We start from the raw sequence: 15,524 nt of genomic DNA on the forward strand, positions 1-15,524 counted from the left end.
ACAAGAACATTGGAACTTCAGCGTTGCTGCTAGCAAGTGTGCATGGGTCAGTCACGAAGAGACGCACATTCTGCATGTAGAAGATAAGCTGAATGTAATTTTTAATATCAATGATATTTACAATGTCTGTGTTTATACAGTGTCTGTATCTTACATTATAATATCCTTCAGAGATGCACGCATGTCTGAAAGAGCAGAAATTGTTTTAACGATTGCGACTCTTGTAAATGTTACAAAATTTCGTGCGTTGCAGAGTACGATAAAAACGACGAACATTTCTGTTATAAAACAGGTTCATACTGAATCCCTTTTCTCGGCGAAAAGTATTCCTACAGGATATAAGCCCATTTATCATTCTGTGTTTTCGTAAATTAAAATGGCTATAAGCTCTATGGTACTTAACATCTGAGGTCATCAGTCCCCTCGACTTTGAACTACGTAAACATAAGTAACCTAAGGACATCACAGACATCCGTGCCCGAGGCAGGATTCGAACCTGGACCGTAGTAGCAGCGCTGTTCCGGACTGAAGCGCCTAGAACCGCTGGGCCACAGCGACCGGCTTTCGTAAATTACGTTCCTTAAATTGTACCTAATTGATGTTCTTTATTACTCTGTATTCATTTTCATAAATTACAGTTTTGCATTTTGTACCTCTCTTATACGACAATTTCAATTTGTTATTCCATTTTTATTTCAACTGTAGTACTAATTTTGCCTGATGGACGTTCGAATGTCGTGTTATATTGCACTAAGTAAAAAAGAAGTACATTATCTGGGGGTGGAAAAGTGGCAAAAGTATTACTTGAGAGGTCATAACAAAAACAAAAAAAGATTTTAGAAAATCAAGAAAAGTGACACAATGGAAAGAATTAATTAATAATTACCTGATAGCACCTATCATTTGAGGTGCTCCGTTCCAAAACTGGTCTTATCCAATTTTTTTACGAAATGAGTGAAGCCTACTCCGATTTTCTTCTGTACCCGGCGCATTGACTGATTATTCTATATTCACTCAAAAGGTGTTCTTTACCGTAGAAATAATTAGCTAAAAATCGGTCATCGTTCCAAAACTTGTCTTATTTACTCCAAGTGTCGTTCCAATAGTCGCCTTATCCTACCAGCCAATGAAATTCTTCATATTTCAGTCAAAGGAAACGCGCGATATTTTTCCCGCGTTTTTACAGCTGTCGTCAGTAAAGTCTGAAGACGTGTGCAGTTTTGTGACAAAATAGGAGTACGATGGAAGAAAGAATTACTCTAGCTCTAAAAGGCAAAGCAAGTTGCCGTAAAAGTGATCCTGCTTTATGGAAGAAAAGCAAGGAAAAATATAGAAGGTAAGAAAGACGTCAAATTTGTGCAGTGTGTTTACACGACTGGTTTAGGCTCTGGTGTCAATGATCAGTGAACGCATAAAGGTTAACGAAACGGCGGTGGTGGCTGCTGAAAATAAATTTTAGGTGTTCACAAATTTTTAGTAATACAATAGATTGTTTGCGTAGATAATTTTTTTATTTATGGTGACAAGCAATTTCAAAACTCTCAGGGCTTTATCATCTGTAGTAGATCGCCCCAACACTTACTCCATACAAATTTTTTGATTCAGATAAACCTCAAAGTGTGAAATAGCATTTTTTGTAACAGTTATGATGACGGTCTGAACAAATTTATTCAGCTACAACCACTGAGAATAATAATATTAGTAATAATGGTAGTAAAAATAATTATTGGCATATTTGAGTAGTGTGCTACCATATAGCGGGATTAAGGACGTAGAGAATTAGCTACAAAAACATTTTGGATTGGAGTGGAAGGTGAATGAAGAACTGGCTTTCAACAAGAATTTCTTAGCGTCCAATACTGGAGAAACAAATTACTCCCCTGAAGAGACAATCAACGAATATTGTGAAACTCATGAGGATTTGACAGACTTAGTTATTTGAATTCTGCTCTGTGAATAATCATGTAGAATGATTATTGTTTACTATGAACTGTGTTTTTTAAGTTCTAATAAATGAGTATAAACTGAATGCATCAGCACTATCACAAATGTACAAAAAAGAATATTCCTGAGTACATGAACTATGCGCTTGCAGTGTGCTGCAACAAAACTTGTCTAATCCAGGATATAAAGCAACATAACCAATTTCTCGATGGGAATAATTACATTCCCAATTAATCATGACTTTATTTATCAATATTATGCATTCCTACCAGGAAAAGAGTTCAGTTTCTGTCGGCGTTAAGAAGTTTTTAGTGTTTTGTGTCTCCTGTAAAATTTCTTATCATGGATAAGGCAAGTTTTGGAACAGACCGCCTCATTTGGCAAGTACAGAACTACATGTGCATATTACTGTTACATAGACTATAATGGAATTTGCAGCCAAAACTACTTACTTGAAATTTAAATGACGCTTATACTATTTCAATTGCAGTTTTATAATAAAATCTTCTCAAGTTGACAGCCGAATCAGTGCGCCAGAGAAGGACGCATTGACTCGGCTGTCAACCCGAGGAGATTTTATCATCGAGATTCCCCGAGAAAGCCTACATCCTGATATAAGTTTTATAGTATTATTTAAGTCGATTTTTCTCAAGTATTGTATTTTTGAGTTGTGTCACTCTTCTTGCCGAGGTGCGATATGGTAGCAACCCCTTCACGAGCTTGCATGTGACGGTTCGAAGGAATTTTCTACAACTGATCCGATCCATCTTCCAACCTGATTCGTCCGACCATAGTCTAAGTGAGACCATCAGATGTCGTACTGAGTCGAGAGGTGGTGGTGGTGGTGTCGGCCACAGTAGGTGCCAGCATTACTTTGGCCCAGCCCTATGTCGGGGTTCAGGTCAGGCGCGTGGCCCACGTAAGAGCCCTGTAGCGTTAACCTGTGGCGCGCCCGGCACGGCGGCGGCCAGCTCTTGGGCAGAGCAGCAGGTGATGAGCCCCTTGCTGGGTCGGTTCCAGTTGCGCCTCGCCCAGCCCGCTTTGGTGCACACGTTTTCGGGGCACACCTGCGTCAGCACCTGCACCGCCTTGCACGTCGCGAATGGGTTGTTGAGCCCCACGAAGACTATCGCCGTGCCCGACCGCGGGTCGTGCACCAGCTTCCAGAAGAACAGCGGTACCGCAATGCGGCGGCCCCCCGCCAGGTACAGCTCCTCTGTGTCATCCAGCGACAGCACGCCGTGTGTCCCAGTCCAAACCTGCGCAATGTCAAGGAAAAAAGGTTTTTTGTTTCCAGTGTAAAATTTATAGCATAAAACAAGCAGAGTAGCCAACTCCTTCCCAAACGTGTCTCATCTACACTCATGCTCATAAATTACGGATAATTACAGAATGTGGTGCCACGCAACGAGGCACTGCACAAAACTGGCGCTAATAGCATAGGCACAGATCTGTAAGTCCACAGTATTGGTGATAAGTTGAGAAAACCGTCCCGAAACGCATGTGCTACAAAACGCCACTGTTTCCTGCACATGTACCCCGACATCAACATGGGATAAGATCACCATGCACACGTACACAGGCCGCACAACGGGTTGGCTTACTCTGGATCAGGTGGTCGCCCAGCTGCTGGGGTACAGCCTCCCATTGTAACACCAGTGTCTGTCTGAGCTCCTGATGTGTCCTAGGGGTTTGAAGACGTGCAGCGATACGTCGACCGAGAGCATCCCAGACGTGCTCGAAGGGGTTTAGGTCTGAAGAACAGGCAGGCCACTCCATTCGCCTGCTATCTTCTGTTTCAAGGTACTCCTCCACGATGGCAGTTTGGTGGGGCCGTGCGTTATCATCCATCAGGAGCAAGGTGGGACCCACTGCACCCCTGATAAGGCGGACATACTGGTGCAAAATTACGTCCTGATATACCTGACCTGTTCCTCCGTCAAAGACAAGAAGGGCTGTACGTGCACCAATCATAATTCCACCCCACACCATCAAACCACGACCTCCATACAGGTCCCTTTCAAGGACATTAAGGGGTTGGTATCTGGTTCCCGGTTCACGCCAGATGAAAACTCGGCGAGAATCACTGTTCACACCATACATGGACTCGTCCGTGAACATAACCTGGGACCACTGTTCCAATGACCATGTACTGTGTTCTTGACACTAGGTTTTACGGGCTCTCCTGTGACCAGGCGTCAGTGGAATGCACCTTGCAGGTCTCCGGGCGAATAAACCATGTCTGTTCAGTCGTCTGTAGACCATGTGTCTGGAGACAACCGTTCCAATGGCTGCGGTAAGGTCCCGGGCAAGGCTACCTGCAGTACTCAGTGGTCGTCTGTGGGCACTGATGGTGAGATATCGGTCTTCTTGTGGTGTTGCACACTGTGGGCGTCCCGTACTGTAGCGCCTGGACACGTTTCCCATTTGCTGCGGTAAGGTCCCGGGCAAGGCTACCTGCAGTACTCACTGGTCGTCTGTGGGCACTGATGGTGAGATATCGGTCTTCTTGTGATGTTGCACACTGTGGGCGTCCCGTACTGTAGCGCCTGGACACGTTTCCCGTTTGCTGCGGTAAGGTCCCGGGCAAGGCTACCTGCAGTACTCACTGGTCGTCTGTGGGCACTGATGGTGAGATATCGGTCTTCTTGTGGTGTTACACACTGTGGGCGTCCCGTACTGTAGCGCCTGGACACGTTTCCCGTTTGCTGCGGTAAGGTCCCGGGCAAGGCTACCTGCAGTACTCACTGGTCGTCTGTGGGCACTGATGGTGAGATATCGGTCTTCTTGTGGTGTTGCACACTGTGGGCGTCCCGTACTGTAGCGCCTGGACACGTTTCCCGTTTGCTGCGGTAAGGTCCCGGGCAAGGCTACCTGCAGTACTCACTGGTCGTCTGTGGGCACTGATGGTGAGATATCGGTCTTCTTGTGGTGTTGCACACTGTGGGCGTCCCGTACTGTAGCGCCTGGACACGTTTCCCGTTTGCTGCGGTAAGGTCCCGCGCAAGGCTACCTGCAGTACTCACTGGTCGTCTGTGGGCACTGATGGTGAGATATCGGTCTTCTTGTGGTGTTGCACACTGTGGACGTCCCGTACTGTAGCGCCTGGACACGTTTCCCGTTTGCTGTAATCGTTGCCATAATCGTGAGATCACAGTTTGTGGCACATGGAGGGCCCGTGCTACGACCTGCTGTGTTTGACCAGCCTCCAGTCGCCCTAGTACTCTACCCCTCATAACGTCATCAATACGTGTTCTATGAGCCATTTTCAACACACAGTCACCATCAGCACATCTGAAAACGTCTGCACACTTACTCGCTGCACCGTACTCTGACATGCACCAACACACCTCTGCGTATGTGGGCTGCTGCCAGCGCCACCGTGCGACCACCGCAGGTCAAATACACTGCATGGTCATACCCCGAGGTGATTTAAGCCCGCAAACCGCCCACCAGAGCGTTGTTTCGCCATGTATCAGCATTATCCTTAATTTATGAGCATGAGTGTGCATCCATACTGTGTATACTACTGTGAAACGCGTGGCAGTGAGTACTTCTGGTTGTACCGAATATCCCAGTTCTTCCTTTCTCATTCATTTAACAAGCGTGGTAAGAATGATTGCTCAAGTTCCTCTGTGGGCTCTGACGTACGTGGGTGGTGTGATATGTCTGGTAAATTTCCATGAAAGAATGCATCATTTTTGTTGCATCTCCATATTTGGTAAGTTTGATTATTACAAGGAACTTTTACAGAATTCCAACTATGTACAGCGCACAGTTCATTTTTGACATCTGTCATGATTGGTCAGTGTGGTGACTTGAAACATCTTAATAAAAATTTTACGGATTCTGAACTCTCTGAGAAGGTGAAACTTCTACGTTATTTAATTCTGCTGCTAAGTGAAACTGAATGCAAGTGAACCTACTTTCTTTTTACTTATTCTTTATCATGTCAACACTGACCCCAATATTCTAGCGCAACGCAATCGGACTGCTCAAAAACTGATAACCTGACTTCAAATAATTACTACAAAACAATGCCCCTGAATTAGAGGAAATCCTAGCAATAACCTACACATCACATAAGTCACTTACCTCACAAAATTCTTCATTACCAGAACTACAGCAATGCCGCAAGCATCATTATTGCCATGTAAACGAAAGATTCTAACTACTGAGGGCTACTGATAGGCATGTGGTTAGCAAAGGAAAGATTTTGTAGCAAAGCAAACAATGTATTTACCTTAAGAATGTAACACCCAGTTCAAAAATTATGTAATCGTCCATGACATCCAGTTCCAAAAATTATATAATCATGAATAATATTCAGTCTCAAAGTCGGACACCTCTAGATCATCCGCTCGTGCTAATACTGCAAACCTCCAACACAGTTAATTGTTAGCCTCTAACCTCCATCACTGCTGACTACTCACTCCCAACGTCCATCAGTGCTGGCTGTTCACCTGCGAGTCCGACCAGCCACAGAGAGTCTCTTACAGATTGCCACAGCGCAGTCAGAGATTTAATACAGAGCGCTACCAACATACAAACACATAAACAGCCTACTTACAGATTGCGATTGTAAATGGATAAAACAGAGTTTCTTGCTGTTATCACTCATTTTAATTTGGAGAGCTAGATTTCCCATAGATCAAAACAGTTTGCACTATCACTGAAAACCATTCACTAATGAATCGACAAATTTAAACGTGGTCCAACAAGCACCGAAAGCGAAGCACGCACCGACCACCCAACTGAGGTCGCTAGAAAGGGAACCAATAACAAAATCCATGATATGATAATGCAAGACTGCTGAATGAAAATTAATGAGAGTGCTCAGTTAAGCAAGTGCACAACACCCTGCACAGAGAATTGACTATGAAGAAGCCGTGTGTGAAATGGGTGCCGCAGTTGCTCACAGTCAAATGGTTCAAATGGCTCTGAGCACTATGGAACTTAACTTCTGAGGTCATCAGTCCCCTAGAACTTAGAACTAATTAAACCTAACTAACCTAAGGACATCACACACATCCATGCCCGAGGCAGGATTCGAACCTGCGACCGTAGCGGTCGCGCGATTCCAGACTGTGTCGCCTAAAACCGCTCGGCCAGCTCGGCCCGGCTGCTCACAGTCGATCAAAAGATCATCTGGCACATTTCAACACAATATATGGCGATGTTTGATCGCAATCCTCAAGACTTTTAGCGCCGATTTATGACTGTTGATGAAAACTGGATACATCATTACACACGAGTCGAAACGGCGATCAAAATAATGCACAAAGGCCGCTTAAAGTGCACCGAAGAAAACAAAGGCCATTTTATCAGCTGATATGGCGATGACCATTGCTTTTTGGGACTCCAGAGGAATAACCGCCACAGATTATTGGGAAAAAGCAGAACTATAACTGGACCCTATAATGCTTCCTGTTGAACCGTTTCAAACTTACGTTAGCTGAAAAATACCAACGTTTGCACCCAAAAATTGCTCTTACACCATGATAATTCACCGTCCCATGCATCAGCAATAGCAGAGACGAAAGTGCATGAATTGGGCTTTGAATTGTTTCCTCATCCACCCTTTTCACCAGACTTGGCCACAAGTGTGTTTTTTCTGTTCCCTAACTTGAAATTTTGGATTGCTGGTAAGAAATTTTCATAAATTGAGAACATGATAGTTGCAGTCAACGAGCATTTTGTAGAGTTTCATAGAACCTATTTTTACGATGGGATGAAAAGGCTGGAGGATCGCTGGACCAAGTGTACATCTCTGAAAGGAGACAATGTCGAGAAATTAGGTGGATTGTTTACGAAAAACCTTTTTTTACCAGTCGTATCAAACCATCCTCGTACACAAGGTGCTTGAAAAACAGCGTCATATTTTACTACAGAAGGTAATATTGATCAAAAATAGAAGAAAACATCCTATAAGAGTATGTCCAGAAACCAATACCTGTTAAGGTATGGCCGGTCGGGGTGGCCGAGCGGTTCTAGGCGCGAATCCTGCCTCGGGCATGGATATATGTGATGTCCTTAGGTTAGTTAGGTTTAAGTAGTTCTAAGTTATAGGTCACTGATAACCTCAGATGTTAAGTCCCACAGTGCTCAGAGCCATTTGAATCATTTGTTAAGGTATGACACAGTCTGTAGTCTCGTTCCCATCTGTTACATAGAAGTAGACATACGCGGTGTCGCATCTGGCATTTTGCCACATCCTTCAGCACTTCTTTGCAGTGAATCACATGCTCTTTCAAATACATCTGGCTTCAATCGGACTGTGCCTTGATCACTCGCTCCCATAACGTCTGCACACTGTCGATGGATTGGGCCTATTAAATGTCTCCAAGGCAGGAAATCCAATGGATTCAGGTCCGGTGATAAGACAGGCCACGCTACATCATCTCATCGACCATCATCCATGAACCATGGCGGTGGACTACAGTCCCACGATCTCGGGAAACTGAAGCTATTAACGGAAAATCCATGGCACAGATCATGGATCGGAATATACGCTCAGTGTACCCTGTTAGTTGTATTTGGTATGGGTCCCACACACTTGAGCAATATTTTAGGACAGCTTTCTCCCATTACCCTATCATTGAACCGAAGTTTCTCATCTACTTTCCCTTTGCCCAAGCCATTTCATTTAGTAAGAGCTAACCAGGTATTTTTTGAACTAGATCGATATGGTGAAATGGTTAAAACCCTGTGCTTGTATCTAGGACGATGACGATCCAGATTACGTTTTCCATGGCTCCCTTGGATCACTTACGGCAAATATTGGACTGGTCCCTTAGAAATGGTCACGGTCTATTTTCTTCTCCATCTCTGCCCTGTTTGGTCTTGTCTTCAGATTTGCCGCCACACAGTTTAATAACGTTCCTGATTAGATGTTGCATGCACTGTACAAATTTGTGCATGAAAGGGAGAATAATGTGCAATTATTTCTCTCCCAGAAACATGCAATGGGTTAACAAGAATTTGTGGATACTTGCATGGGCATCTGATATTTTGTTTTGGGCCATCCCAAAGAGTTTCAGGGGGTCACTCACGGGGCCTGCTTACTCTTGATCGTTCTCCATGTGTCGCACTCACAGTTTTAACCAGATGCACACGAAAACTGCTATTTGGAAGGCAGTGTCGTGCCACGGCTCTCTCGGGCATAGCAGAAGTGACGCATGAATGACTCAGCAGAGAGACGTCATGGCAGCATGGCACAAAAAGCCTCAATGGTGGGAGTTCTTGCGCAAGAAGCTGTATTCAGATTTTGCTAACATTGCGGAAGTCGTCATCTGAGTCTCCTGAAAAGCAGTTACCACACCATCACAGCACAGCAGGACTGCAGTACCGCTCACATAGGAGAAAGATTGGGCCACCAAGGCACTGATGTCATGACTGCCCACTGGATGTGCCTTAGAACCTGGTTCTGCTACAAAGAGCGTGTTGCTATTTCAGCAATAGTGATGAACCGAGGTAACATAAGCATTGCTCATTTTAAACAAATAATATCTCACACCACTAGGAGCAGACACAAGGAGAAGTCTTACATCAGTCAACATACTGAATTGGATCTTCAAGCCATCACTACTATATTCTGTCTTCGCTAGCGAGTCTACTTGAGTCTGAATGCTGCTGACGTGATGCTTACCAGCCAGTGGGCCACTTGCAGTCAAACCTCCATCCACTGGACGCCATGTACCATGGGTATCTGCAGTTTGTGCCTGGGACACTTAGCCACCCAGATGTCATCACCGTATGAGGGTAAACTCTGCTGCTGCTCGTGTTACCCTGTGCAGGCAAACTTTGCTGCTGTTCACACTTTGTGAGCAAACTCCTTGGCTGCCAGTACTGATGCTGCCATCCGCACCGAGGTCCATGCTTCGTCTCTGCACACTTTGATACGTCCTGCACTGACCCCTGCGATTGCGCAGCCAACACGGCTGACTTCACGGACTCTGTCACAACGAAGAGACTGTGAGCTGATACACCACTGTACCAGTGGAGTTATAACTACATAGCTTCACCTGCCACCTGTCAAACAGGAGAGACACCGCATGTGGGCCAGACAGAAGCCCACTTGTGACTTAATCGTGCTTCGCCACCCAACACCAACTAGTATCTTGGGGGTGCTGACCACTATATGATACAATCAACACTGAAGTAATTTGGCAGAGAACAAACATTTGATTGAATTTCCTGTTTTTATGATTGAAGGTCGGAAAGCCATCTGGTACATATCCACCACATCGATACAACCCCGCCTTGGGTGGAGAGCTGATGATCCTCCAGAGCACCGAAGGCCCAGCTCCACCACCAACCATAGAGGTCACCCACCTCATGGCTTCTACAACAGTAATCTGACCATTCTCATTAATTGCAGGTAGCAGCTCATCCTAGTTGCACGGAGTCCTGTTGTAAAAATACAAAAATTCTAAATCACGTATGTACATGTTACCAAAAGAAAAGGGACATATTTTGCGTAATTAAGATATCCACAGAGGACCCGCATGCAGCATGCAGTTTTTCGAAATTACTTCCCGAGTTTCCAAATGAACATGACGTTGAGCTTCATTTATATGTAGCTGCAAACATGATTCACATGACTGTGTAACATGTCACAGTGTGTGTTGGTGACACTCTGTCCACTGTTATCTAGAAAATTTATAGTTTATAGCATTTCCAGGTTTAGAGGAAGTTTTTGGCAATAGTAACTGTAATAAAATCTCTGAAGTCCTGAAGACAGCAGGGACACAAATAGGGAATTAATGGTTACCTATAACTCCTACCGTTCCAGTTATGAGAGTCATCCATGTAGGAAAGATATTTTTAGTGAGGAGACGGGATAAAATTTGGCTTTGCTGTGTGGGGCGGCGGGTGGAAAATATTGTTATTATAAATGTAATGTAGAATGTAGAAATTATTGCAGTGTTCCCGGCCGTTTTAACCATATGTGGGGCGGCAGGTGGAATAATTGTTGTTTAAAATTTTCCTATTATTTATGCTGTTGTTTTGCCGTTCTCAACACTGGCTCCCTAACTACAATTTTGGCAACCAGAAAGTGATTAGCAAAATGTGAAGCCTGTAATTAGAATTCCTAGTGCCCACTTCATCTGAGAAATACTCTTATAGCTACAGCTTAAAGCTCTGAGGAGTTAGGAGATTGTCTGGGATTCATAATCAAAAACGATCGTGGAAAAAACGTTCTCTATATTCTGAAAGTCACAGATGAAAAAAAAAAAAAAGAATCCACACAATCTGACTAACAGAGCAGTTCAGAGTCTAATGCGCTGATGCAACTATAACTGTCCAAATTAAATGTTTAAGTGAATGCTCGCCATAATTTGATGATTAGGTTCATCAAACGCCACGCTAAATAATGGTAGAATGTCTGTCCCGCTGCGGCACGTGAAAATACGACATACGCAAACTGAAGATAGATAATTAAAGTCATCCCAGAATTAACACTTCACTCGAAAATGATTTCATGGTTACGCGTATCCCGAGTAACTTAATAAGGCATCCGAGGCTGTTTATAGCAATGATACCGATGCGACGCGACTCCCGACACAGATGGTGTGCTATTCAGCATCTGGAGAGAACTGGGGCCTTTCTCTCTGGCGCAGCGTTCTTATATATAAAGCCGCGGTGCGGACGGCTAAGGGAACGCTTGATCAAATCGGCTCTCCCGACTAGCCGCTGGGCTAGTAATGCACCACTTCAAGTTATTGAATAAATCATCGCTTCCTTTGCTGATGGCTGATGAAGCTCTCAATTTAAATGTGCATTCACCACACAGGTAAGTTGCCATAAGAAAAGTCTGACGTGGCTAAGTCAAATATTTTGGGCGAGATAATTAATTTAATTACACTACACGCAGTAGACGAGCTCTGAACTTGCCCTTTGGAGATACGCTATCGCTATAGTTTTCTAGTTATTCAATTGAAACTTCTCACATCTTTATTATTATAGCGGATCTCCCTTTTACTTAAATTTAAACATCCTAGCCTTATTTATTAGCCTACTTAATCTATCTTGCTTCCTTAATTTTTGAGACAAAAACCAGAAAATCATTAATTTCCACTAAAATTTTAATTTGTGAAATCCAAAGTACTGTTTCTATTAAATTATTATGAAAAAGGAATCTAAATATAAATTTTTAAGTCTCTATCTCTTTTCTGTTGCGCCAATGATTTTTACAGAAAAACGTCCAAATTTCGAAAATGGTTAAAGTTATCGAACTGATATTCAACACATATTAATTTAGTATTACTCCTGGCATGCTAGAACCGTTTCAGGTTATTTACTTGATTTTTAAAGTATTGCGCAACTTTCATGACGTCAGAGCTAGTTACAGCGGACTAGGCTGGCACACAATGGAAAGACTGCTGCGAATTCACCACGGCGTGAGTAGGCTGCTTCCCATCACCCTCTACTTAAATTTTTTTAATGTTAATGAATGAAAAAAAAATTTAATTACAAAAAGGGAAGCAAGAGTACAGCTTAACTCCCTATGAAAAATTAAAATTGAAATGTAAACATATAGAAAAATTAAAAGAAAACTGATTACCTACTTAAATTATTTAAATTTCTGTCATGTTCACTGTCTCTTAGGCAACATTATCCCTCAAAATTTAAGCAAAATCAATGAAACACTTTGGCATACATATTGCCTTACACAAACAAACACATAAAAATATGTAAAATTATGAAAATCTTAAATCCATTAAATACATTTTTACATACACAAATTCAAAGAAAATAACACAGTTATTCATGATACACAAACAGATGATTATATCTTAGCAGTCTTTTCTAAACATGAAAGAAAATTTTATAATCATGACAATTTCATTTTTACGCACGTGGTTGTAGCCGCTTTGGCTGGCGTTTTACACTTCCATTCACAAGGGTAGAGGAGGGGAAGTTGCTATGGTGTGCGTCCTTCACGTTCACTCTAAATTACATGGAGAAAGGGGAGGGGTCACTGTGAATTGTGTCCAAGTCACTCCATGCTTTCACGCAGCTACCAGGCTGCCATTATCTGGTTTGTCCTGTAGAACAAACAAAAAGAGTGCCTCAGACTCTGTTCACTTATTATGTAAGGGTGGGTCACAATGAAATGGGGATATATATACATTTTATCCTTCAATATGTTGCTGGAACAAAGTTAACAGAACTTTTTCAATTTTACTCTCGTGGTTACTTAATTGTCATAAAATCGGTAAACAAATGGCTCAAAACGCCGATAGTCACGTACTAGAGAAAATTTATGCTCAAGGCATACAATCATAAATCCTATTTAATCTCAGTTTATTATTTCTGGGCCGGAACAATGAACCAATGCTCGGTACATTCCTGATACATTTGTATTTTATTTGCTTAGCTGACTCATCTTCGATTACCTTATTCTTAGAGATAGTATGAGTATATTTGATTAGTAGTTGTCTTCTCAGCTTCTTTGTACATGTGAGTAACGTTTGGTAATAATACAGTTCTGAGTGTTCAAAACACACTACGTTTAGTTGACTACTAAATCCACTTATTGGTCCTCTGCTGCTGTGTCAGTTCCACATCTGCAATTATGTACTTACTTCATCGAAGTGTATATATGCTGAGCTATAAATAATTTTTCACGTCTGCCATTATGTTACTCAATTATGTTGCTAGTGTATGAACTTAAGTAATACTCACTCCATTAAAATTTAAAGCATAGGATAGCACATTTATTTCATATCTATAGTGTATTGCAGCTGATCAGTTTGTTCACGTGGCAATCCATTTCCACTTGATTGGACGCTGAAACCACAGGTAGTCTCTCTCGACCTACCACTAAAGTGCATTAAGTAATTATGGACGAGCGTAATGCTAAGTTCCTTAAACCTATAGGACACCATGAGCTGCTCTGTCTCACCTAATATAAGGGTACCTATGGTCGCATTCACGCCTCCAACTCATAACCTCAATACATGTAGGTGTGTCCTGTCACACACTACACCAAAATAATGGCCAGCTCCAACCTTATAAATACTTCAGGGATGTGTCCTTCACGTCTCAACTACAAACACTACTCAATTCTATTACACTGCCATTCCTTGCTACACAAGGTGAGTTCATTCTTACAACTTATCTGCATATTTTTCATAACACTAAGCAATCTCTTTTACTATTAATTAGTTAGCTCTACAGCATGCAATAGGTTTCACTGCCACTTCAGATCCTGCTTGTACACGAATTTATATATCTTTTTTAAATATTATTGTGGGACCATTTCCAATAAAACAACACTTTGTACTTACAATATTACCAGGGTTCTATACATACTTGTTACTCAAATACATTGTATCTTAATTACATCATACTTCTCTGTTGTTTATGTCGCTGTTAGGTTTGTCACATTAGGTATTTTTCTTCAGTAATCGGTGGGTAGAATGGTTACAGAACTCATGGCTTGTTAGCCATGACGGAAAATTTTCGTATTGGAAAGAAGAGGTCGAAACTTTGGTGGATAGGAAAGATGAAGATAGAGTGAGATCTGAAATGTGAAAGAAGATCTCACACAGCTGGGACTGCACAGCTGCCACACTGTGTAGAGGTTACAGAACAACCTCTTCCCTACAGAATTCATTAGCTTAATGCTGGCTTGATAGTCGTACCGGAAGATTTTCGTATTTGAAAAGAAGAGGTCAAAATTTTTGTAGACAGGAAAGATGAAGAATGAGTGAGGCCTGAAATGGAAAGAAGATCTCACACAGCTGGAACTGCACAGCTGCCACACTGTGTAGAGGTTACAGAACAACCTCCTCCCTACAGAATTCATTGGTTTCAGAAAATTTTCATATTGGAAAGAAGGGGTCGAAATTTTTGTGGATAGGAAAGATGAAGAATGAATGAGACCTGAAAAGGAAAGAAGATCTCACACAGCTGGGACTGCACAGCTGCCACACTGTGTAGAGGTTATAGAACAACCTCCTCCCTACAGCATTCATTAGTTTATTGCTGGCTTGATAGTCATACCGGAAAATTTAATGTGTTGGAAAGAAGAGGTCGAAATTTTAGGTGGATAGAAAATATGAAGAATGAGTGAGACCTGAAATGGAAAGAAGACAAATGGTTCAAATGGCTCTGAGCACTACGGGACTCAACTGCTGTGGTCATAAGTCCCCTAGAACTTAGAACTACTTAAACCTAACTAACCTAAGGACATCACACACATCCATGCCCGAGGCAGGATTCGAACCTGCGACCGTAGTGGTCGTGCGGTTCCAGACTGTAGCGCCTTTAACCGCTCGGCCACTCCGGCCGGCTGGAAAGAAGATCTCACACAGCTGGGACTGCACAGCTGCCACACTGTGTAGAGGTTTCAGAACAACCTCCTCCCTACAGAATTCATTAATTTATTATTGGCTTGATAACCATAACGGAAAATTTTAGTATTAGAGAGTAAGAGCCGAAATTTTGGTAGATAGGAAAGATGAAGAATGAGTGAGACCTGAAATGGAAAGAAGATCTCACACAGCTGGGACTGCACAGCTGCCACGCTGTGTAGAGGTTTCAGAACAACCTCCTCCCTACAGAATTCA

General features: G+C 42.7%; 1 protein-coding gene across 1 annotated transcript in view; it reads right to left on the reverse strand.

Annotated features, from left to right (window-relative positions):
• Positions 1-2,846: 2,846 nt before the first annotated feature.
• Positions 2,847-15,524, reverse strand: part of LOC126252202 (uncharacterized) — a 132,483-nt gene continuing 119,805 nt past the window's right edge. Inside the window, exon 5 of the mRNA XM_049953072.1 lies at positions 2,847-3,203. Within this exon, the coding sequence (XP_049809029.1) occupies positions 2,847-3,203 (357 nt within the window). The remainder of the gene's footprint in view (positions 3,204-15,524) is intronic.

Source organism: Schistocerca nitens, chromosome 4, assembly GCF_023898315.1.
Source record: "Schistocerca nitens isolate TAMUIC-IGC-003100 chromosome 4, iqSchNite1.1, whole genome shotgun sequence".
Taxonomy (NCBI): domain Eukaryota; kingdom Metazoa; phylum Arthropoda; class Insecta; order Orthoptera; family Acrididae; genus Schistocerca; species Schistocerca nitens.